Genomic DNA, 25662 nt, shown 5'->3' on the forward strand with positions numbered 1-25662 from the left:
TGTGACAAAGTACATTTATTTAAAAAGATTTTTTAATTGGATAAGCAAATCACATATTTGCTCTATACTTGTATATCTTTCATTTTTGCAGATAATAAAAACTTCTAGGTACAAACTGGGCATTGTTATAATTTACAAAACCAATTTTGTTCAATATAATATCTCTGATCTGTACTTCAACCAGTCTAAGTGATGAACACCAGCTATTTTATCAGTTTATAAATAATTTCATATAACATTTGAAAGATCCGATATCGAATCGTTTGTTACTGGACTTGAAACCGACATTTCCAGATGTTAGTTCACCCATTATATCCACAGAGTCAAAAGCCATAATTTTAAAAGCAACAAATTTTAACTTCAATTCGATATACACGTAACACTACGAATAAATAAAAACATTGAATTCTGCCCAATTAAAAAAAAAATATAGAGTCTCTCTATCTATGTGAATCATAAATATTTCGTAAATGATGGCTTAAACCCGGCATTGCAATTGTCGGGCGATCTCCTAAGCCCACAGAGCTAAGAGCAGTAACAAGAGCGACACATTTTAACCACATTTCTATATACATGCAAATCCTCCCAGAATGAATCCAATATATTGTATATAATACCATATGCTGGTAACAACCCTACAGTCTTTTTTCGCTCGGTATATCACCTGTTTACCTGCAATTGTTGTCACCAATTACCATGGCAATGCGATTCTATTTTCTATTGCTTATTGTCAGAACGAAACTATTGGTTCAGTGCCGCGAATCGACGCAGGGGATTCTATGTTCGGTATATGAAAGACTGTCGATATCGCCTTATGCTGACTTGTAGTCTTGAAATGTCAGCTATATCATATAACGTTCCATGGATAGGTCCTCTGTCTATAGTAATGTAGAACAACATCAGGGAGATTCTTTTTTCATTAATGACCAAAGATTCTGAGGGGAATTGAAAATATCCGATGTATTCCGGGCCCGTGTGTCCGGAGTGGTCAGTTCAGTGTGGGTAATTGTATCAAGAAGAGAAAGAGTTAAAAGCGATTTTCCGCCGATTTCCCGGGGAGTCTTTTGTTGCTCTGAATTTGCCTTTAGTGATGGCGCTACCTGATGGAGTAGTGTCAAATAATCAATACCCCGAGTACAACTTTTAATATCTATTGATCTAAACCAATCGCACAGCTGTCGTGGATTAAATACTACTGATAGTTTGACAACAATCAGCGATTTACCAATCATACATTTAGAAGAAAAACCTGTTGACGTATATTCTCTTCTTCTTCTGTATATTTCCTTATTTAGACAGCATGTTATCTTGGGGAGTGTGGATATTTTTCATTTATCAAGGATAAATATTTTCCGTGTTTTTTTTTTTTTAAATTTTCATAAAAATGTGATAAGAACTGAAAAAAGTTTAAAAATCCGGGAATTAGAATGTGCTTGAAGCCTAAATCTTGATGGTGCTACTGAGCGGCGCCATGACACGGCCATCTCACTATGGGTGCTGCACCTTGCTCCACCTCCGGGAAGACAACGCCAGATTCATTCTCCTCTTCGTAGTGCTCCTACTCTACATGTTTGCGGGGGCATTCTTGTTCATGAGCCTGGAACAGGACAATGAACACAGAGAGAAAGAGGCATACCGGCGCTACCTGGCGGACTTTTACGCCCGAAACCCCAGCGTCAACAAAACAGATCTGGAGGAACTGCTAAAGAAGCACGGCGAGGCGGAGTCGGCGGGGTACGTTGATGACAAAAGACCGCGATGGGATTTTCCCGGGGCTTTCTACTTTGTGGGAACAGTTATATCTACAATAGGTACGTACAATTGCCTTTAATTCCTTCACTGTTTTCCGTTTTCAAATAAATGCTAACTTCTTATTGTTTTAAATCTTTTAAAATAAGGATTTATTTAAACCGAAATATTTCATGCCCTGATATTTTACTCTAGGATTCCATTACTTATGAAAATTTTAAAGTAATTGTATGTCATTCTAAAATTTTACGAAAAAATAATGAGAACCAATTATGTTTATACATTGCCACAGCAGGTAGCCATGTTTTATAATTTTTATTAAAAAGTACAGAAAGTGAAGGAAATTGAAATAATCTGAATAAAAATAAGTGTGCCAGATAAGGGATGTCAACAAGATGAAATGAGATAATTTGTCACAACAGGAAATGAGATGTAATGTTTCATAAAATGCAATAGACATCAAAATATACATTGTTAAATACACAGGGATTAATATATCGTATGCTCATTACTCATGAAATTTCTTTTTAATTTTTTTCCCTTCTCGTCGAAAAAAAATCGATTTTTCCTATCAAAACTGTCCGTGTCTTCTGGTAATGGTATACAATTATCTAGCTTGTTACTTCGAAAAGACGAGGACTAATTTCAATGTCATTCCAGTATTCCTTAACATTCGGTTATTTTTAACTTCAAGAGTCTGGATTCCAAGATATCCTCATTTATTTCTTCCGTAGATATTTTTAACTCTGGGAATCTGCATCACTTATGATTACTGATATTGTAAATTATAAGAAAGGGGCCTTTTTTTAATTGTTAAGTCAAGCCGTAAGGATTGTTCATAAATACCGTAAGCCTTTTCGTACTGACGTGCATATAGTCAATATCATTTGAATAATTAATTAATGTCCTGAACTTCAACCATAATTGCAAAGTGACAGCATTCTTATTTATTACCCCAAAAATTCTACGGTAACTTCAAGGAATTGTGAAATCTACATGCATCAATACTTGGCCATTCTCAATCAAGCCATCTGATTGTCTTATTGATTTTTTCACCTTCCTCAACACCTTAATTACGGTAAATAAACTCTTATATAAACAAAGTTTACATCATTGATAAATGTCAAACAATTAAACGGTAAAAATAATATTTTATTTCATTCATTGGGGGAAACGAAAAGGGATTAATTGATAAAGCAGTACTTGTATCATTTATACAGGAATGAAGAGTGTTTTCTATTTTTAATCCTTTTTTTAATTTAGACGTGAAATAAGGATTAATCAGACTCCACAGTTGATAGGGCTCATGTCCGTGTTCTCTTTGATCCCACTTGAAAGTCTTGTCCAAGAAAATCTAATTAATGTGTTTTTTTTATCTTTAACGACCAACAACACGAGTAGTATTGATCCAAGAACTCATAGACAACAATCTGAATTAGAAACTTCAATTTACATACAAATGATAAGTAGGAAGGAAACTTTAAAAAGAGCACAAGATCGATTTTTTTTTTCTATGGCTTTTTTGTTAAAACATATAAGATAACTTCCACCTTATCATGACTCAGCAATCCCAAGCCTAATCCTAATCCCATCTCACGGGGAACAAGGTTGTGTTAATGTTTTTCCGTCAATCGACATTTTGTAGTCAATTATTAAAGAAAGCAAGTAATTTTTTTTTTTGCAAAACTAGCATTTTTCACTTATTACATTGCTGAATGGCAGACATCTATGACCACTTTGTCTGTCCGACTATTTATCTTTAAAGATTCGCCTTTTCAAAAAAGAAATATATAAATACAGAGGTATACATGTGTTCGAAGCCGAAAAATCTTAAAAACAAGTATAAATAAAAAATTATTAAATGCAGAGGTATACATGTGTTCGAAGAATCTTTTGCAAATTGAAAAAAAAAATGAACAAGAGAAGTCATCATTTTCAAGTCGCTGAAAGTGCAACTTCCGGTGGATTTTCAACAAAACTAACATTTTCTCGAGTCACTTCCGTTATTTGTTCATCGTGTGGCCAGAAATCAATAAACCTTAATCCTTTCAACAGCTCCATGTGTCAAGATAAGAGTTCTTAAAGAGTAATTGCGTCCTCCGGAGTGCTTCAAGCAGATGCTTTGTTTGTGAAATAAGGATAAATGCATGGTAATTTCGTTGGCTTGAAGCCCTTTGGTCGATGGATGTCGCTGTCCTTATTGCTTGTCCCAAGAGTTTCACGAGAGTTGTAATTGCCTTTTTTATACCCTTCACCAAATGTGTTTCATAAACTAGCTAAGAAATATAAAGTTTTAATCATTCCATTGCAAACCGTGTTTGCCAATGTAAGGACAAGGAATATTGACCATCGCTCATTCATTTACAGGGGTCATTATTCGTCGCCACACCGCTTTTTATTTCTTACAGCAAATTACTAAATTTAAATGATTACAATACACGTATGTTATAGACTTAAAAAAAAAATCATCAACTGCAACTTTCATTTATTTTGAAATATACATGTATTAACTAATGAAGTTCGAATGGAGAGAAATAAGCTCTTTTAATGTAGGAAAAGTCTACTAGTTTGTTGAAAACTCAAGTTTGCTGTAATTTGAATTAAGCTTGTATGGAAGATAAGAAAACAACTCCATCAGATTTTCAATTTTTTGAAATAAAATCGATGTACTTTCTCGGGAAGGAAGAAACAGAATCTCTTTGATTTATCATTTAAAATGAAAACCACAGCTCCAACTTTTCGAAACTATGACTAGGGATTTAAGTTCATCAAACTGTAAGGTCTAAAATCGATGGTAAAAATATTTTACTCAAGGAAGCTTTTAATCGCAAGGAACACAAATATTAAAAATGAACGCAAGAGCACAAACCGTTTAAAAGTAATGACCAAGCTCAAAGTTTGGTAAAAAAAAAAATTCCAAGGTCAGGGTCATGAGGTCAAATTTGTTGGTACCCAAAGAAAGATTCTGTCACAATATACATTATGAAATATGAAAAACCTAGCTCCGACAAATACTAAGTTAAGAGCAAGGTTTACATTTTGCGGACAAATATATATATAGACAGACGTGCAAACAGACAGATGGACAGGACAAGATCTATATACCCAAGACCTTCGATTACTGGACATAAACGTAGGATGAAGATTCCGGAGTATATAGATTTTGCCCTTTCTGTCTGTCTGTTTATCTGTTTGATGTTGTCTGCAAAAAGTTTAACCTTTTCCATAACTTTTGAGTGGGTGGGGTGGCTATGGCTATCATATTTCATAGGTGTATTTTTTGTAACAAGACCTTTCTTTTGGTTCCACCAAATTTGACCTCGTGACCTTGACCTGGGAGTTTAAATCACATTTAACAAAAATTTCCGAACATTAACTCTCGCCATAAGCTGCAATACGGGGGCATCAATGTTTCACAAACACATTTTTTAAAATTAGCTTTGGGGCTATATATATGTATGGGCACATGGCTATTTATGCTGAAATGTTTTTTGTACTTTAATAACCCAATCAGGTTAGGCAACCATTACACAACACCTTATATAAAATCTACTTTCATTCAGTATTAAGTACTTTAGTTTGTCACGTTTATTTCCAGTACCTGGTAGTTATTCCTCTCGCAGGCGATGAGAATTTACCATGCTAGCATTTGATCTTTTTTTTTAAATCGTTATTATAGTCTTTCAAATTATAACATGTTTTCAATAAGGATTGTCCACCAATGGCTGAAATATTGTCGTCTGGGTGTTAAACAATATCTATAAATTTATCAACCAATCATTCAATAAGGTTTTTCTTTCTGTACTGGCATATCCACTTTCCATTCTATTGAAATAACAACCATTTTTTTGCAAAAAATACCAAATGAGGATTATAAATATTCATGTATTTGATGACACTTTTCTTTTGACAATTCCTCATGCATTTTACACACAAAATATACATCTAGGACTAAAAGCAGAGAAATATTTTCATGATGCAATAAAGGTCTTGATAGAATGTTTATTGATTACTTGTTGCAATTATTCACTGATTTAATGAACTGTTTTAAATGCTATACCGTGTATCCACATGGTGCCATAAAGCAATGCCGGTTCCTACAATCGAATAATGTTTTCCAAGTCGTAACCGTTGCTCGACTTTGTGCATAGACTAATCCGTACGGTATTAAATGCAATTTGTACATCATTTCTTAGTCAAAACAAGGGTAATGTATCGGGCCAAACCTTTTTAAAGCGTGCAATGACACATGATGAAAAAAAGAGAAGAGAATGGAATAAGGATTCCTTTGCAAGTATTAATAAGTGTTTTCTTCTTTTGCTATAACACTGAATATTACATATATTTTGTCGAAATTAGGTAACAAAATGTTGACAATTTTTCCCCTTAGTTCTCTTCATATCTGTCTTATGCTGATGCAATGTCAATTATTTGGACACACTGATGAATTAATGCTGGGGTTTGCTTTTACAACGGCAAAGAAATACTTCTTAGTCGGCCGACCAAAACTGAATATACTTTGTTTATGTACTTTAAAAATGTTATATTTATTTTGAAATACCTTGTGAATTGTTAAATCTTATATAATTACGATAAAGTGGTAGCACTTCACATGAACAACACCTTGAAGATAACATGGCATAGTTATATGAAAGTATATTTACTTTACAGTATGTTGCGGGAGTAAGAAATATCAGTACATACAATTAATGTGACAAACTACTTTAATGGATTAAAAGAAAACGCTTCTTGCTAAGATTGGCAACGCATACTTTAAAACGACAATGAAGTACTGCTTACATACGATTTTTTGGAGAGGGGAAGTATATTTTTGTTATTGGGCCTGAAATAAAAAAAAATACCACAGAGTGTGGCACATCTGTTACATATTAAATTGGATCTTTTACTAGAAAAAGATGTTAATGGTTATTAAACAACAAAGCTTTACATCACGACTTTCACTTTTCAATCGTCAAATTTCCCTTGTTTATGCATCAATATAGCTTTATCACCTGCAATTCCCATGGGTACCAATTGCGCTCTTTTATTATCAGGCCCATTTTTGCATTTATATGAAGCAGAATTTGTGCATAATCTTATGCGTGAAAAGAAGAAAACACTAGCTGTGGCCTTCAACTCGACATTTAGATATATCAACGACGTATTGTCAATTAACAATTATGGCAATTTTCATTCCTACGTCGATACGATACTCAGTACATCCTGGAGACCTTGAGGTAAAAGATACCACAGAGTCTGACACATCTGTTTCATACTTGGATATTTTACTTGAAAGGGACATTAATGGTAATTTAACAACCAAGCTATATAATAAACGTGATGACTTTAACTTTTCTATCGTCAACTTCCCTTACTTATGCAGCAATATACCTTCATCACCTGCATACGGAGTGTATATATCTCAGTTGATTCAATACGCAAGAGCATGCTCTACGTAAGAGCAATTTCTAAAACGAGGTAGATTATTGACAAGCAAGTTGATGAAACAAAAATATCAGCAGTCTCGTTTAAAGTCATCATTTTGTAAGTTCGATGGTCGATACAATGACCTTGTCAGCAAATACAATTTATCATTAAGACAAATGCTGACTGACATTTTTCATACTAATTGTTAGTCCATTATTCATACATTGAATTGACGACGGATTTTCCCGTTATTTCCGATCATGACAAGGAGCACACGGCGGGTGTGACCGGTCAGCAGGGGGTGCTCACTCCTCCATGGCACCTGATCCCACTTCTGATGTTTCGGAGTTTGCTCTGCTCCTATTTTGTTTTGTTTTGTGGACTTTGATATTGATACTGTTTGTTATCTCCATATCCTTCTGCATCTGCATACGGAGTTTATATTTCTCAGTTGATTCGATACGGATGAGCATGTTCTACAAATGAACAATTTCTAAAACGAACTGAGTCATTGACAAAAAACTTGCTGAACCAAGAATATCAGCGGTCTCGTTTTAAGTAGGGATGTCAACGAATATTCGAATATTCGAATATTCATTCGATGAGTTGATATTCGAATATAAATTTATGATTCGAATATTCGGATTTTAAGTACACAAGCATCAAAAAGAAAAAAAATCTGGCAAAACCTGAAGTTTTATCAGAAATTTAATCAAAGTCTTATCGTTGAGCAACAATAAAATTTTATTTAAAACAAAATTAAAGACACTCCTCTTGGATTACCTTGAAGAGTGTGTCAATTAAAATAGTATAATTAGTTTGTATTGTTGAAAGAATACATTTTTTAAGTAACACACCTGAAACCCTTGTTTATGTATACATCATTTAAAGTCATTATCGGGAAATTAATAAGCTAAAAGTAATTGCTTTTAATGTTTCTCTATTAGATAATTGTTCTGTGTGGTATAAATCTGTAGGGTTATGAATTTCCCTTTGGTAAGACGATTTATTAATCTAGAACTGATTAAAAGAATCTTTTGGAATTTTCGGCGGAATTTTTAAAATCATATTTTGGATGTAAAGTCTTCATTTACTCTGTCTAATATTTTAAGAATATGATTATAGTGCATTTATAAAACTCTACATGAAATATTATTCCAAATACTGGCATAAAAAGTATGTTGCTTGTCAAATGAGTGAAGATATAATACATATTATAATGCAAGATGTGTAATTTTTTTATCGAATATTCGAATATATTCGAATACTACTATCGAATATTCGAATATCAATTATTGACAATTTTGACATCCCTAGTTTTAAGTAATCATTTCGTTAGTTCTATGGTCGATACAATGACCTGTCAGCAAATACAATTTATTATTATGTCAAATGCTGACTGACTTTTTTCATACTAATTGTAAGTCCATTATTTGTACACTGAGTTGTCCTCGGATTCAATCGAATTAAAATTAGATGTTAGATCCGCTACATTAACATCCAACAACATCCCATAGAGGGTCACGTCAGAGGTCAAATTCGGAACAGCTCTAGAATTATTCGCTTCAACAACATACGATAATTTCGTAGGCGACAATTTGATTGGTTGCTAGAATTTGACCTCTGACGTGACCCTTAATGGTATGTTGTTAGATGTTAGTCAGCGAATATGCTAGCGGATCTAACATCTAATTTTAATTAGATTGCCTCAGATTTTCCATTTATTTCCCAGTCATGACAAGGAGCACACGGTGGGTGTCACCAGTCAGCAGGGGATGCTCACTCCTCGATGGCCACTGATCTCACCTCTGATGTTTTAGAGGCCTGTGTTTGTTCCGATCCTATTTTGTTATATTTAATAAACTTTTGAACTCTAATGCAGTTCGTTATCTCCACAAATTTTATTTAATGGTCTCTCGATTGTAAATTTCAATTACCAATGTTTGCCCCTTTCTTTGTGGAAAATTAACCAAATAACATATTAAAATCGAAAAGAGAAGGCCAAGAAATTGCAAATTTGTGGAAAAATGTATTTTGAAATATATAAGATATAATACGACTCAGCCAACCACCTTAAGTTATTTTTTATCAAATCAAATACCTAAAAAAATGAATCAAAAATAGTTTTCTCTTTCATATTACACAGGAACTCGATGCATAAAAATGTTGAAATGTTATATAACAGACTGATTAAATTTTCACTTTTCCCTGCCGAAAGCCAAACAAAAGTGATTTAGTTCTTTAGCTTTTGAATGTAATATGAACATCTATTATCCATCAGCTGTCATCCGAATTGAATTTTTGCTGAATCAGAATACATGACCACTGATCATATTCAAAATTACAGAAAACTATAAGTCTGTGTTTCTTTTGCTCTTATTTTATGAATAAAAAATCAGAGATATCAATTTCAGTACTTATTTCATTACCTAGCGTTTGCTAGTGTCAGCATATCAGTGATGACAAAGGGTAATATTAAAAAATCTTTAAAAGGAAGAAAAAAAAAATAATGGAGATAAAAATACCGTTTTCCTAATTAGACAAACAGACTGACAGGTCGTGAATTCGGTATACATATACGGTATATATTATATTCATTGTATTCATATATGTGAGATGTGATTTGAAAGGAAATTCATTTGAGAACTCATAGGTAATCTCACACATTTGAATAAATTATGTCGTTTTTCGGTACCAAACCTCTTCGGGGGTTGGAGTCCTTTTTTACCACTTGTTTCAAAGTTAACCAAAAAAGATAGAGATTTTTTAAATCTTAAAATTAGTTTGCTTCAGAGTTATCATTTTTGTGTAACCTCTATTTTTATTGTTTTGTTATTGACTCGTTTTTAATTTTTACTGTGATATTTAAAAAAAAAACTTTCTCTAAAGATTAATGAGAAAAAAAAATAGGACGGCCTATGTAACAATGACAGCAAATACGAATGAATTTTTCAATAAAATCATATTTTTTGCCAAAATCTTCCAATGAAAGTTATTGAAACATTTTATTTTCTTTCTCTATTCTCTGACCGCAATCCCTCTTGATCAACAATATGATGTTGAAATAGTTTTGACATTAATATTAGATTGTGAATATAGAACTTTTTAAAAAGAATTCATCATTGAACTATTGTGAATTCTACCTTGATAATCAATATATGCATACAAAAAATTGTTATTTACGTGACAAAATGCAACGTTAAAATACAAAATGTGAAATATATAGTTCATCCAACAATTGAAAGGTACCACAAAATGGTTGGTTACGTGGCAAAACTCAACATTAGAATACAAAATGTGAAATATAAAAGTTCATCCAACAATTGAAGGGCATCACAAAAATGGTTGGTTACGTGTCAAAACTCAACGTTAGAATACAAAATGTGAAATATAAAAATTCATCCAACAATTGAAGGGTACCCCAAATAATGGTTGGTTACGTGGCAAATCTCAACGTTAGAATACAAAATGTGAAATATATAGTTCATCCAATAATTGAAGAGCATCACAAAGCGACCAGCGTGGCAAAACTCAACATTAGAATACAAAATGTGAAATATATAGTTCATCCATCAAGTGTACTGCTAAGCGTTGTATCCTCTTACAAAGGAGCATATCGAACTTTATGTTCATTATTGCATTGTAAACTTCCGTTACGCAATCACTTAACCCCTCCCAAGCCCGAAACCCAAGAAAGAACACCTCTCTTCAACTTCGTTGCGAGGATATAAATTGATTTTTTTTTTCGGAAACGCAATTTTACATTATATTTTCCTTTGATAATACCTTTATCATTCAAAGTAAGTACCGATTGCCACAATTGGTTTTGAATATTGAGGATGTTTTGTTTCATTTCATGAGGTATGTGAACCACGATTGAAGACTCTTCCAGAGGCGGATCCAAAAATCTTGAAAAAGGGGTGGGCAGTTTGGTATTGTGACAGGGGCCCACAACCATACCCCAAAAATGATTTATTAAACCTTATGTATATCTCGGACACAAAAAGGGGGTTAGTCCCTGGTCTCCCCAAAATCCACCAGTGTCTTTTACAGTTTGATTTATCAATCAATGATACATTGATGTGAGGGTACATTAAAATCACGCTTGATGATAAAAGTTAAGCCTACTTTTTAAAATTTTACTGTGAACGTTATAATTTGTAACTGCGGTAAATATACACTGGCTGGTGACATTTCAACGTCAAGAGATCATTTTCGATGCTTTGATTTCATTGAAGTAATTTTTTAATCAAATGAATATGAATTCAACTGTAAGCTCTGATTTTTTTCTCTCTTTTTTCTTTTAAAACTTTGTATTTCTTTTATTACTCATATTGTGTAAATTACCGTGGAATTGATTGAAATAACCGTGGATTTTCTGTTTATTGCTGTTGATTTAAGTGTAATTACCATGCATTTATAAGACATGTGATTTTCTAGGGAAACAAGTAAAGCCCTCTCAAATTTTCAATTGAAAAGCATATGAATTCCCATTTGTTTGATTTTATATATTTTTATGTTTTAAACAAGGGTGAATACCTTGTCTAAAAGTTGTACAAAAAATTACTTTTTTCTATGCTAGCTCTTGTCTAAACCTGAAGTACGTATCTTGGCGATTTCCTTTCTAGAAGAACGTTTAGCTATCCTTTGGTGAAAACCCCATTAGGTGATAATGGAACCTAGAACGGATGTCGATGCTCTTTATTTTCAATAAACTCTCACACGGACAATTTGGATAATAGCCCAGATGAACACTGGGAATTAATCCTAAGAGACATAGCGCGACCATTTTATTTTGCTTCTTTCGGTACATTGATCCAAGTTCTCGCTTATATTAATTGTTCCTATGGAAGTAACGAATTCTACACGCGGTAATTAAACATGATATAACGTATATTACCACGTCTCTGTGAGTTCTCACGCCGTAGTTTTGAGTAATTATTATTCAGTACAGTTTAGCTATAACTCCTCTGAGATTCTCTACTCTCGTATCCATGGCTGCAGATGCATTATTTTTTTCCGAAACTCGTAGAGCTACAATTAAGAGAGAGTGTACATACATAAAGGCCTTCCCTGTTGGCAAATCCGTATTGTATTATTTAACAAAATATGTTTAAACTAAGTATATACGGTGAATAACATTCTAAATGGAAGGTTTGTGTCAATCTATTGCAATAACTGGTTCAAGCTGATAGAAGTTATATAACCATAGAGGAGTGAATATTTATTTGAAATTCATCATGTTCATACGTACAAAATAATTTTATTTTTCTTTTACGAGTAATTTTCACTCATTTTGAGACGCAACCACTTGTTAGAGGGCTACAAATTTATGCCTATTCTCGGCATTTAGGCGAAAGGGAGATTTTCGTACCAGCATCTACTGTGACACTGGGCTTCGGTTCATATGGTTTATCCGAAGGACCAGTCTCCATAACGCACAGTAGGATTCGAAGCCGCAACCTAAGGATAAACTCCTTACGTCGCAACTTTATAGCGAACGTTCTAACCCCAACGTCATGCCAAGTCTATTTTAAAGCATGTTAAAGAGCGTTTAGTGAGTGTATAATAGCTGTTTGTTGTGCTTCTTGTTCTTTGTCAATCAAACCTAGCGTTGTCTTTGATCTGAACAGACTTAGCTCTAAACCCATTAAATAAATTTCTAATGGCATGTTTTATACATCAGCCAAAGACTGCTATTAAACACATGCATGTTTTTATCAACCACTGTATCCAATGTAAAAACCTAGAGAGGCCCATTTTGGTGGAAACTGTTTCTGGTTTCGCCAGCGTAAATGAAAATTTTGAATTTCTACCCAACATTACCATTTTGTTTTCTTTTATTCATATTAGCTGAAATTGCTGAGTTTTTATATTCCTTACAATTGCTTCATTTTTCTTTTTTCCCCATTTTGTCGTCTCGTTAGCTTAATTGGTTGACCGTTTTCTCCGTGATTGGGAGGCCTAGGGTTAAAATCGCTCCGGTAGAGTTTACCACAACTGACCTTAGTCGATAATAAAGGTAGAAACTGTTCCTTTATCAAGCTCTCGACATTTTGATATGAAAATTAAGTCTTTAAGATGAAAGCTTAAAACAGAAACCCTGTGTCACGGAAGGCGTTCGCAATATAAAGTTCCCTCACTGCTCTTTGGTACTTAATGCCGAGCAATCTACAGTTTACATGTCAATTCTAAGTTTGAAATCCTCATTCGGTATAATTATGGTTGACGGCTCTTTATGGGTGACCGAAATGACCGAATGAGGCTTCTGTTTGTATGTTGTTTAACGTCCTTCTCGAGAATTTCCACTCATATGGAGACGCCGAATGGGACATTTAACAACAAATAAGTATAATAAGTCTTTTTTTCTGGTTTAAGTAGATCAAACCAAATCTTATGGCTGATTAATGTAATTTTACTGATTGAATTTCATGTTTCATATGTTTGCAATTTTTTTTCTATATATTTAGAAAAAAAATCAAATTGGAATCAAGTGAATGAGAGGCAATCAAGTTCTGATTAAAATAAGATCAATGAGATCAAATGGAATATTGATCATTGAGCAATTCTGTAGTGAACTTTTTAAGCGGTTCGAGGGCATTGAGTTTACATCATCACCAAGCCTGCCCTTTTATGTTCTTTAATATCTATTCATAATTATTATTTATTTAAAAATCTATTATTTTTACTACAGAAATGTTAAGATTTATATATGTATTTGCATTTCCTCTTGTTCTTTTCATTATCAAAAACTATGAATACAGATGAATTTACTTGCAACTATAGCAAATTTGGTCACAAGGTCACAAATAGCAGCATCTTAACCAATAGCTTGAACTACAATAAGTAAAAATGTGATTATTATGATGGATTTTTAAAATCATATTTATCTTAACTTGTACATATACTTTTGCACTCGCTACACACTGACGTCTTCATAGATGAACAAAACGGTTTTTGCCTTTCGGTAAAATTTCTTCAGATATTTTTTTTCACTGGATGACCTGGATTCAAAAAGACCTTTACTCCTTTTTAGGGCTATTGACGGTATTTTTCACCGCATAATTGATCTGAATATTCCACAGAATAAGATTATCTTACCAAAAAAAATTTCTAAATTAGTTGAGTCCCTTCTTGTTAAAAATGCGATTTTGGTAAATATGATTATATTGATTATTGATTAGCTAGTCTCCTGTTGGATTTGCCATAGACATCATGCATTCCATGTTCGATTCATCCAGATAAAACTAATGCAGGGTCTTACTTTGCAAGATGAAACGTCAACGCCAATAAAAGGAAGAAAAATCTCTAAGTTCGCTTGAAAAAAAAAACCGTCTAAGTTATCCAGGGTTTATATCAATTTTCATTTAACGTAAGTATTGATTTGAGACAATCTGAAAACCTGATGAAAGTTGATAATATCCAATTGATGATTTTTCAAGGTCATTTTCAAAGTTTAGTATTTCAATGAACTTATGTTTTCCAATGACGTCATTGGCAGGAAGTAATAATACTTTAACCAAATAACTAGAATGCCGAACTTATTTTTGTAATGATGTGACATAAAATAAAGTCAGTGAATCAACAATTTCATTTCTTGTTGAAGTCTGTACATACTTTTCTTTCAATGGAATGGTTTTTTTTCTCCTGTTCTCCTCTTTTTCTTTGTTTTCTTTATTTCAATACTTCAAAATTTCCCATTTTTTTCTTCTGGTGGTTCTACTACAAGTTTATACCTTAAATGATGGCACAAAGAATGTATCAGCTGATCACAAAGTGATGTTAGATGTTGCTCTTTCTTCCATTGGATCCATTGGAGTAACCTGTGTTTTTATTTTCATTTTTAGTACAGTGAAAACCGTCTAATCCGACACCAGTGCAAGTCGTCACACTGTAAATTTTGACGTTAAATTGCATTCTAATCATCTTTTCCATGTTTATTTTTAAATCAATCAAAAAAAATCTCGAATTCGACGTCAAACACCATACACCAAATCGATCAAACATTAAGTCACAATTGTAATCTAAATTAGGTTTTGATAAATTATCAAGACCATAAGGGGTGTTATATTTTCATTTCCACTTCCCTTTTTCATTAACTTGTCGAGTAGGATTAAAGCATTCTTTTTTTAAAAATCTTTTTACAAAAAACAGTTAACAATGCTTTGTCCGAAATCTAAGTCTCCCCAATCACGCCGTTCTTAACATCTGCACCGTGGAAGATACTGGATCATTATTTATTTCTTACGATCCCATATGATTAATTTGCTGTACAACAAATTCAGTGGGAGTTTAAAAAAGAAGATCCAATCATTCCTCTATGGAACGATCAGGAAATACTGCGTAGTATAATTATAAATAAAAGTCTCATTTCCAACAAAGGAAAGTAATTTTTATAATACTACGACTTTTAAAAAAATTGAGCTTATGTGCAGCATGTCATAAATTTCTTGTTTGCATGTTCCATTGAAAATGAAAAATGTCATTGTTACCCAATAATACATGGTTCTTCATACCTGTTGCTTGCTTTTCGTCTCTGTAGATTAATTCCAATGTGGAAAACGTTTTATCGAGAGAAGTATTTTTGAAAACGAGATAAAAAGCATGAGAATGTTTTGTGTTCTAATTACTATAGCAATTGAACGCCTTTTACTTTGATTTACTGAATTCTATACATTTTTCTGTAAGTGGCATGGTCGCCAGGAGACCCACTAAAACATTTTATAGACTGAAATTCTGTAGAGCTTGTGTTCTCCCCAAAAATCTAACACTTCGTTGGTTTGATAGTATATGCTTGGTATAAGTGGCCAAAGAGCTATGACGAATGCCTTATTTTCGATGTTTCAGAGTGCATGTTCAGAATTTTTCTCTTTTTTTGAATGGATAAAAGATATAAAAATATGCAATTTAAATTTTTTTTATTAAGTAAGTTGATGTATACTTGTCCTTAAAAAAGGTTATGCTTAATTCAAACAGAATAAAGGGAAATTACATTAAAGATCAATTGTAAAATGTTCCAATGTACATAGAAAATTAATTAGCTGAACTATAATTCTTTTTATGTTTGATACATCGAACAGAAATATGTCACAAAACAAGGATAAGTTTATTGAAAAGTAGGAAGCAACTGCTCCCGATCCTTCGCCAAGTGCTCAGTACTTTGAAGTGAAAGTTCTGGGTCTTTCAGACAACACACAACCGAGACCCTGTGTCACGGTAGGAGTTGGCACGATAAAATCCCTTTGAGTGCCGAGTAAAGCCCTTCACGGCTATATGGTGGCGTCTCTATCTGAGTAAAAAATCTCGAACAGGACATAAATTAGCATACACTCAATCAATATACCTCTCTTATGGATTTGACATATTTCGAGGCTATTTTAGGCAAGGGCTCTGATCATAATTTTTCTTGTTTACTTGCTTCAGTAAAAATGAAACATATTCTTGTCACCAGTAACAAATTGTTCTTCATACCTGTTGCTTGCCTTTCGTCTCTTTGAATTGGTACCAATATGGAAAACTTTATATTGACATAAGTACCTTTGAAAATCAGATTAAAAACAAAAGGATTTTTTGTGCTCTAATTACTATAGCAATTGAATGACCTTTGCTGGCTGTGATTTCATGTACTGAAAGCTATATTGCAATTTTTCTGTAACTTGCATGTGGGTCAGGAGACCCACTTAAAAGTTTTATAGACTGAAATTCTGTAGAGTTTGCGTTTTCTCTAAACTTTTAACACTTTGTGTTTGATAATATGCTCGGCATATGTCGCCAAAGAGCTGTGAGATTTGTTCTGTGCCAACACCTACTGCGACGCAGTACCTCATTTGGAGAAAAGATCTCCACAATTGATTCCATCCATAGACTAAAATGAAAATCTAAGTGGTGCTTTATGACTTCTTATGAAGAAAATGTTTTATCATTTTTTTCATTTTATGAGTGCCTGTTAAGAATTCTTTCCTTTTTGGAACGGATGAAAGATAAAAAATATGCAATTAAAAGTTGTTTTAATTAACAGCGACAAATAGGTGATGTATGTCTGCCTCAAAAATGGCATGCTTCTTATGAAAAGAATGGGAATTACATAAAATATCAGTCTCAAAATGTCCAGATGTACATAAAAAATGATAAGCTGAAATATATATTTTTGATATTTGATTTTTCGAACAGAAATATGTAAAAAACTAGGATAAGACTAAATTTATTGACATTGAAGACTCTTATGAAACCTGTTATAAATTTTGCTATCTAGAGCACTTCAATAATTCAATGTTTTTCAATAGTATTTTTTATTGTTCAAGTTCTGATAAAGGATATTATCAATATCTTATTCCTCATATGCCTTTAACTTGATATCTCTATCTCTCTTTGTAATCGGAAGGTCGGGTATTTGTACTCCAACTCGAAAAAGGTAGGTAGCCATAGCCAATGTTCCTTCCCCAAGCGCTCAGGACTTTGAAGTGAAAGTTGCAGGTCCCTCAGATGAGACTTTTAAAACCGAGACCCCGTGTCATGGTAGATGTTGTCACGAAAAAATCCCTTGGAGTGCCGATTGAATTCAAGCCCTTCACAAGTATATGGTGACTTCTCTATATGAGTAAAAACAATTCGAGCAGGACAAGAATCATACTCAATATATTCATTTTTATGGGTTTACATATTTCGAGGCTATTTTAGGCCAAAGACCCTGATATTTGCAATAAAAAGGAAAGTAAATGTGATTCCAATTCTCGGCTCAGCCAAGAGATTATAGACAAGTTGTATGTATATGGAAGCATGTTTTGTTAAATTCTGTAAAAAAGAATCCAATAACAATCTATTATATATCTATAATTAAGTCACGTGTTTATATTTTTTCTGTTATTTAAAAAATAGGTGTCGAAGGAATACGTGTGAAAAGCATTATTATATCAATATGAGAGCTAATTATAATACGTAAAAAAAATTTACACGTGACTTTTTTCGTAAGTTATAAAAGAGTTATACATAAAGTGACCTCAATTTTATGGTTTAAATATCATATTTATACTTACTTAGATATACTGAAAAACCTTTGCTATCACACTTGAATCGTTTTTACCAAACACAAAAATTTACATCATATAAAAAAAGGTGAAAAAGAAAAAAAAAGACACTCAATGGAACAGGTGGAACCAACTATTTCTCTCTCTCTCTCTCTCTCTCTCTCTCTCTCTCTCTCTCTTAAAAGTATATAAAAGCCCAATTTTGTCATAATAGAGATAATAAATGTTTCGTATAAAATGAATTGTGTTGAAAAATTAGAATTGAAAAAAAAAGTTTTACAAAAAATATCCCCAAAGTATGATAAATCAATAAGCAATAACAAACTCAAGTTGTATATATATCCAACAATACTTGTAATGCCGATGTATCCTTGGGCTAAAGTCGTGGTATTTTGAAATTTAAAGATTGATGGAACATATCTTTTAAATATTACTGATCAAGAACCGACAATATGTTCTCTTTCAAATGTTTTAAATATTACTGATCAAGAACCGACAATATGGTCTCTTTCAAATTTTAGGTTTCATAAAGTATGTAGTTCTACGAGTCAACAATGGACGTTTTCTATGAGTTTCCTTTGGAATACTTCTAAGGCAGAACATTTAACACTTTCTCCTTTAGAAGGTCGTTGTATCTGATTCGGCAGTCTCCGATGTGTAGCAAATGTCCCAAAGCATATTTCCCAAGCTTGATTATTGTTCATTTGGTCGGAATGATAGCATCAATGTTATCACAAAAATTACATTAAATACGATACACGTCGTAAATCACCGTCAACAACAATGTTAGTTCAGTACAGTGATGTCGCGTTGTGAATGTCCTCAGCGAAAGGTTTTTCATCGTTGGCATTTCTTGGCTATATCAGATATATAGTATTCATGGCATACATTTAGACGAGACTTGTCTAAGAATCAGCTTAAATAGCTCTTTGCCGTATTTCATGTCTTTGATGCTGAGATAAAAAGACATGCTAACTCTGGAATATCGTCTGGGTTTTTCAATATCGAATTTCATTTTCCTTATGCATTAAATTCTGAGCACGTTACTCCAAAAAATACGGAATTCGTGGTCATTAATGCTAAGTAATGTTTAGTAGTCCCGACAAGGAGCAGTTATTTTGTGCTTTCAACCGATGTTGTGCTACCAAAAATCTTTTGCATTTCTTTACTCATTTCCATCACGATAATGTGACTTACAATTTCAGATTATAAATAATATTGGTATCTAGAGGTTTTCCTGTAGAAATAATTTATATATGATCGTTAAATCCATTACCTTTAAGATCGATTTTCTAAGAAAACGAAGAATCTGGTTGAGATCCCGAGATGATTTTTGATAATTATTTTAAAAAAACAAACGATTGCATACTTTAAAGTGTTTTTCTCCTTATTTGATAAGTGTATACATGTAACAGAGATATTTGCTGTGATGTCTGAACAATATGTTCATATCAGAGTTGATGAAGGTCATTGTTATTTGATTCATTCTTGTCTGGTAAAGTATATTCTGAAATTTTTTTGTAGGATTTGGAATGACTACCCCAAGAACAGTCCCTGGAAAAGTCGTCCTCATCTTCTACGGTTTCTTTGGTTGTGCTAGTGCTATTTTGTTTTTCAACCTCTTCCTGGAAAGGATCATCACATTCTTAGCTTACATTCTTCGTTCTGTCCACGAACGAAAGCTTAGGAGGAAATCCGGTGGCGATGGATCACGTGACTCTAGAGACAGACGATCATCTCAAACTTCAGACGATGACCATCTGGACACGTGGAAACCGTCTGTGTATTGGGTAATGCTTATCCTCTTATTGGGGGCGGTTGTCGTGGCCTGTTGTGCATCGGCTATGTACCAGCCCGTAGAAAACTGGACCTACTTTGATGCAATATATTTTTGTTTTGTGGCGTTTGCCACAATTGGATTCGGTGATTTGGTTGTCAGTCAGAAAGCAGAGTACGATAATGTAGAGTTATACCGAATCGGGAATTTTATCTTCATTGTGATAGGGTGCTGTTGTATATACAGTTTATTCAACGTGACGTCCATTGTGATAAAACAGTTTTTAAATTGGCTCATTCAGAAGATGAACTGTCGCTGTAGGCGTCGGATGAAGAAGCCTACGAATGGGCGTCGAAATGCAATAACGCCAGGTCATCTACATCGACACTCAAAATCAAACGGGTCAACGAAAGCCCACAGCGTGACTGTTGAACCGGACAGTGATTCCGAAGGAAGAAGGAACTCAGACGAAATGATTTCCATGCGTGATTTCTTGAATGCAAATAAAATCTCACTTGCAATGATGCAAAAACAGTTATGGGAAACATCCCAAAGGGGTGGGGTTTCTAATGGAGGTGGTTTTCAGGGACCGGTGGGTCCATTGGCTATTTTGGACCGGAAGTTGGGTCAAGACGAAGTTTGAAGAACAAACAATCTTTATGACAATCTGGAGAATAACTTTATTGATTTGTCAAAAATTGCAAACTGTGATAAAATTGTCCGAAAGGCGAAAGACATGACTGTTTTGATTTTGTTTCTGGCAATTATTCGATGTCTTCTTCAACAACGACAGTTATTTACCGTTCATCTACGAAACGATGCATCATTTGAGGTAAGAAAACACGTCGATCCTCCAGCGAACTGTTTTAATTATGTATTTATATTTTCCAGATTGATTTACAAAGTAAACTGCATAATAGATATTGATGGATTGTGCATTTTGTTTAATTAAATCGAAGTTAATTTTCATATTTCGTTCTGTCAAACACGAAGCTGACATTTGTTCGTATAATTTAAAATTATCGAATATTACTTGACTCTGCAAACAGTTGCATGATAAACTTTTATCATATTGAGACAGTGTAATTGCTATAATCATTATTGAATCACACGCCATGAAATGTGTCTTTGTTAAGGCATTGACTCTTAATTATTTCAGTAATTTTATCAATAATAGATTCCTCAAACTGAAAGAACTCGGTAAATGTCAGCTAGTGTGCTGAAATATCCAAGTATGGATCGCAAGAAGTGGAGCATATTTACATGAGATCTTTATGACATGGCGTTTATGCCACAAGCTGGGTGTAGAATTACAAACCTATTATTGATGCCATCTGCATAGTTGTCCATGTAGCCCAGCATTATGGGCCTGGTCAATAGTAACTAACAACTGTAACAAAATACATGGGTCAATTTGTCGATATTCTCCACATGCTCACAAATTCGTATTTAAACAAAAGGATCTTTTCCCCATTTTTCTTCATATTCTTTTGTTGTTTTCTTTTAGTATTTTTTTTTCGAAAAATGACAGTGAATTCCTGAAATTGATGCATATATAAAAATAAATAAATAATAAAATAAAATAAAAACCTTTCCTTACAGGAGAGTAACCGATATAAATTATCAAGTTTTGCTGACGTTAAACTATATACAAAAGTTCAAAACATTTTTGCATGTAGAGCACAAATCTAATGAAAAATTTTACGTGTACAAATATAACTAAAGGTAGCAAAACATGTATGAGAATTTGTAGTTTTTAGTACATTAGTCGTTTAATCATACAAATCTTGTTCTTCTTAACCATAAAAATATTGTATATATCGTATGTTCATGAGGGAAGCTGCATTAAAGCAACTTTGATCTCTCTCCTTCTCTCCAAGGATTTATTGAACTTGATGCCAATAACCGTTTTATTATTTTCGACGTTGAAACAATCCTTCAACATTCAACACAGTAAACGAAATAAAGTTCTGTTGTCAACAAAATCAAACGTAATAGTCTCAATTTCTTCTGACAAATATCTTTCCGAACCAGAAAACATGTCAAATTATTCTGCAGAATTAACGATTTTTACGTTTCTTGGAAAATGGCTTAGGTTGGTTGGTGCTGCACTTTTCTATTACTATATAATTACGGTCGTTTTGACAAATGCTGCAGAAGTGGTTAGATGACAGTCGTGACAAATTGTTTTAATGTAATTTTCGTAAGGCAAGAACTTTTTCTTCCTCGCTGTAAATTGCAATCATGAATTATGCATGAGAAGTCTTAAAAGATAAAAAAAAATTCTTTCTAAAATTTTTTTTTTAGTTCGCTCGTTAATAACATATAAGAATGATCCACTTAAGAAAATAAATGTAGGAAGGCAGGTTTATTTTGGGAGATATTTATTGATTTTCTGCTTATAAGTATCAATGAATTTTATTTCACCAATTTAATATACATTTTTTTATACAATTTGCAGTCGAGATAATGACCTTGGAAAAGTCTACTTGCATCACAAAGCTGAAAAGCCGATATTTCCTAAATTGATTTCCAAAACTACTATCAAATAATTAAAGCAAAGAAAAACAGCACTACAAAATGTAAATCACGGTATTTTTTTTTTAAATTTATTCCTCCTTGTCACTGAATACAACAGAATAAATCCTTCTACAGGGAGTTATCATTAAGTTATATAGCTAGCATGAGCTTAGATCATTAAAGCGGGGATTTTAATCATGTTATACGGTTATGCTTAACAGGATCCAGATGACGAGAGTTGTTTGCAGAGAATCGTCATGGATTCCTAACAAACAAAGGCACGACCAGTTTTACGCCAACGTTTTGAATGTTGACAGATAATTTTTATAGATCGACCTAAATGCTTTGTTTTAGCAATACCTTTTTTAAAATATGCGGCTTCTTCCTTGTATATATAGTCTTTGGTGCTTAATCTTAAAGGAGATGGGAAAATTTAAATGATACTGGCACACATATTTCACGCATATAGACACTTATAGTATGTATATAGTGAAATTTCCTTATCTCAAACTCGAAGGAATCAAAACCAAATTCAAGATATCCAAGAAATTGAGATATCTGGGGCGAAAAACTTAAAACACAAAATGTTGGGACTTTAAAATCATTACGACATATTCATGATGCTCGAGATATCAGTATTCAATATATCGAAGTTTATCTGTACATAAATTTCTTCTTTATTTTTTTCCCCGAACTTAAACTGTGTATTTATTCTCCTTTCTTTCTTTTTACAGAAATTCCTCACTCACCAGAACTGACTGTCCACTCTGCTCAGCCGCCTGGGTCAATACCATGTTATTCATTCTGTTATATTCTTGTTTTAAATCTTTGCTTGAATCTCAAGAAAGAGCATTGTTATTATGATGGAATGAGAGTTTGAAAAATTGTTGTATGATAAAGAATGTTATCATGACAAAGTATATATCATATTGGATGCCCCCTTTAGCAGCGGTTTGTATAACCTCTGTAAATTCGATTGTGTTTTGAAATTGAATCTTTAAGGGTTTTATCTGTTGATTGAGTTCAAATAAGTATTCCTTACCTTCCATAAAATACAGTTTAACATTACATCATATGAATCGTGTTAAAATTTACTTTGAGAGAAATTACATTTGGCTCTGTAACTTCAAGTGACAGACTTTTTCTTTGCTCTTTTATGTAATATAAGTGCTAAACATACTGGCGAAAACGTAGCAAAAAAAGATGATACAACGCGTTGTAATGCTAGCATATATTTTTTGCACTAATACATTCATAAACGTTCACAATTCCTTTATACAAAGTTTATCCAATTAAAAAAATTAAAAAATTTCGAAATTTTTTGATGTAGTCAATAAAATTTATTTTAAAAAATATACGATTTTGCATTCAAAAAGTAAAAGAAATTGGGGAGGGAAAGAATTATGGCTGTTAAGACATGAAAAAAGAAGACAAATATGAACCAATTCAATGAAGAAAAAATACGGAGAGTTATCTTACAAAGATTTCAATACTTCCTAAATTTGACTTGCATGGCTAAACAGCTAAAATGTAGACCTCACCAAAAAAGTATTAATTGCTAGGATTTGATTTTTTTGTTGCCATTTTTGGTAAAAAGTTATTCTGTAGAAAGCTTTTTGATTTAAAAAAAACACACATTTCATTCAACCCTTAACCCCTAAATCAAGTTAAATTTTTATATAGTTGAAGAAAAAGGCATTTGCAAAACCTATTAGGCATTTGCATTCTTTATGTTTTATACATTGGTTCACTATGTTTGCAGAATCTTCCATTAGAAGCCCTATTTGGGGGCTTTACTTATTTAAGGCTAACCACTACTCTACATTATGGCGGCACTGTTCTCAATGAAGACACATGTACATCGATGTGCATTGAAGTAGAAAAAGTTTTTGTTTGAATGGAACGTTGAGATTTTATCATGTTTCTTGATGTTATTACAGTATTTATCGTTCGAACACGTGTTTACTCGTTGAAGACTCCCAATCTGATTGGCTGTTGTATCTATAGAATTATTCCCATTCTGCGGGTATTCGAATGAACCAACTGACCCCCCCCCCCCCCCTTCCTGAAGAAATGGGTGTGTTATTATGTCACAACGTGAAAACAGAAAGGTTTTCACTTCAATGCGCATTATTGTATCGGGAAAGAAATCAAATGAATGTTTATGTACATTATTTATTATCATGATAAGTATTACGCCCTGTTACTGTGTTGCTACTTTTATACTGTTATCGATCACCACTGTATATTTAAATTGCTGAATTGTATGACTTATGTCAAATAAAATGTCTTTCACAAATCATATTTTCTGTTATTGGCAGACACATCTATATATGTATTGGTCGATTTTCAATTAAGGCGTGGTCACTCAACATGCGTAAACAGGCCAAATCTAACTTAAATTCGTAGATTTTTCACTGCTGTGTGTAAGGTGCAATAGGGTTAATTGACTATGCAGAAAGAGTTTGCTGCACCCTTTAACTAAACCGATGGCCCAATGGCGTTGGACAAAAACTTAACCAATATGTATTATAACAAGTTGTCTTCAAACTCCCGAAATTTAAAATTCAATGCCTAAATATGAGGAAGAAATGTTGAAGATTCACTGAAAAGAAATTTTTCTTAAAACTATTTCCTTTTTTAAGATTTTTCATTCGCAAAAACTTTCTAAAATAACATACGAAAAAAAGTAACCCTTTAAATCCGAGAAGACATGTTTCCTTTGCTTCATAAGCCTTAAAAAAAAATAAGCTAATGATTGTCTGATTAGGCAGACTTCAAACACGTTTATTGCGTGACGAGCTTCGTGTCTCTGAGAAATATTCCTTAGATGCGGGTCTGGCCGGAAAATATGAACTTGTATTTAGCGCATCCTGGATAAATATATATGATTTGTTTCATAATTGCAGGCTGTGGCAGAAAATAGTCGTGTAAATGGTTGTTATACTATATTTTGTAGAGAAAGTATTGGTTAACCTGCCAGGAGAAAACAAAGCAGAAAGCGAAAGAATCATTTAATCGTATGTCATTGTACACTACATTCATGTAGCTAAGATACGAGTATATTTACGATTCAAATATCTTTTATTTCATCAAAGAACATATGTTGATAAACTATAACATGCATACATGTATCTAAAACACCTTTTTTTAAATCTCTGTAAG

General features: G+C 33.1%; 1 protein-coding gene across 1 annotated transcript; it reads left to right on the forward strand.

The window, feature by feature from the left end:
• Positions 1-713: 713 nt before the first annotated feature.
• LOC134241339 (potassium channel subfamily K member 13-like) lies at positions 714-24231 on the forward strand. Its single transcript, XM_062723407.1, has 3 exons — positions 714-1811; positions 19725-20809; positions 23232-24231. Exons 1-2 carry the CDS (start codon positions 1451-1453, stop codon positions 20618-20620), a joined length of 1257 nt encoding a protein of 418 aa, XP_062579391.1. The 5' UTR covers positions 714-1450; the 3' UTR covers positions 20621-20809; positions 23232-24231.
• Positions 24232-25662: the final 1431 nt, after the last annotated feature.

The sequence above is a fragment of the Saccostrea cucullata genome, unplaced genomic scaffold, assembly GCF_032062105.1.
Source record: "Saccostrea cucullata isolate Sc308-1 unplaced genomic scaffold, CSIRO_AGI_Scuc_v1 ctg206, whole genome shotgun sequence".
Classification (NCBI taxonomy): domain Eukaryota; kingdom Metazoa; phylum Mollusca; class Bivalvia; order Ostreida; family Ostreidae; genus Saccostrea; species Saccostrea cuccullata.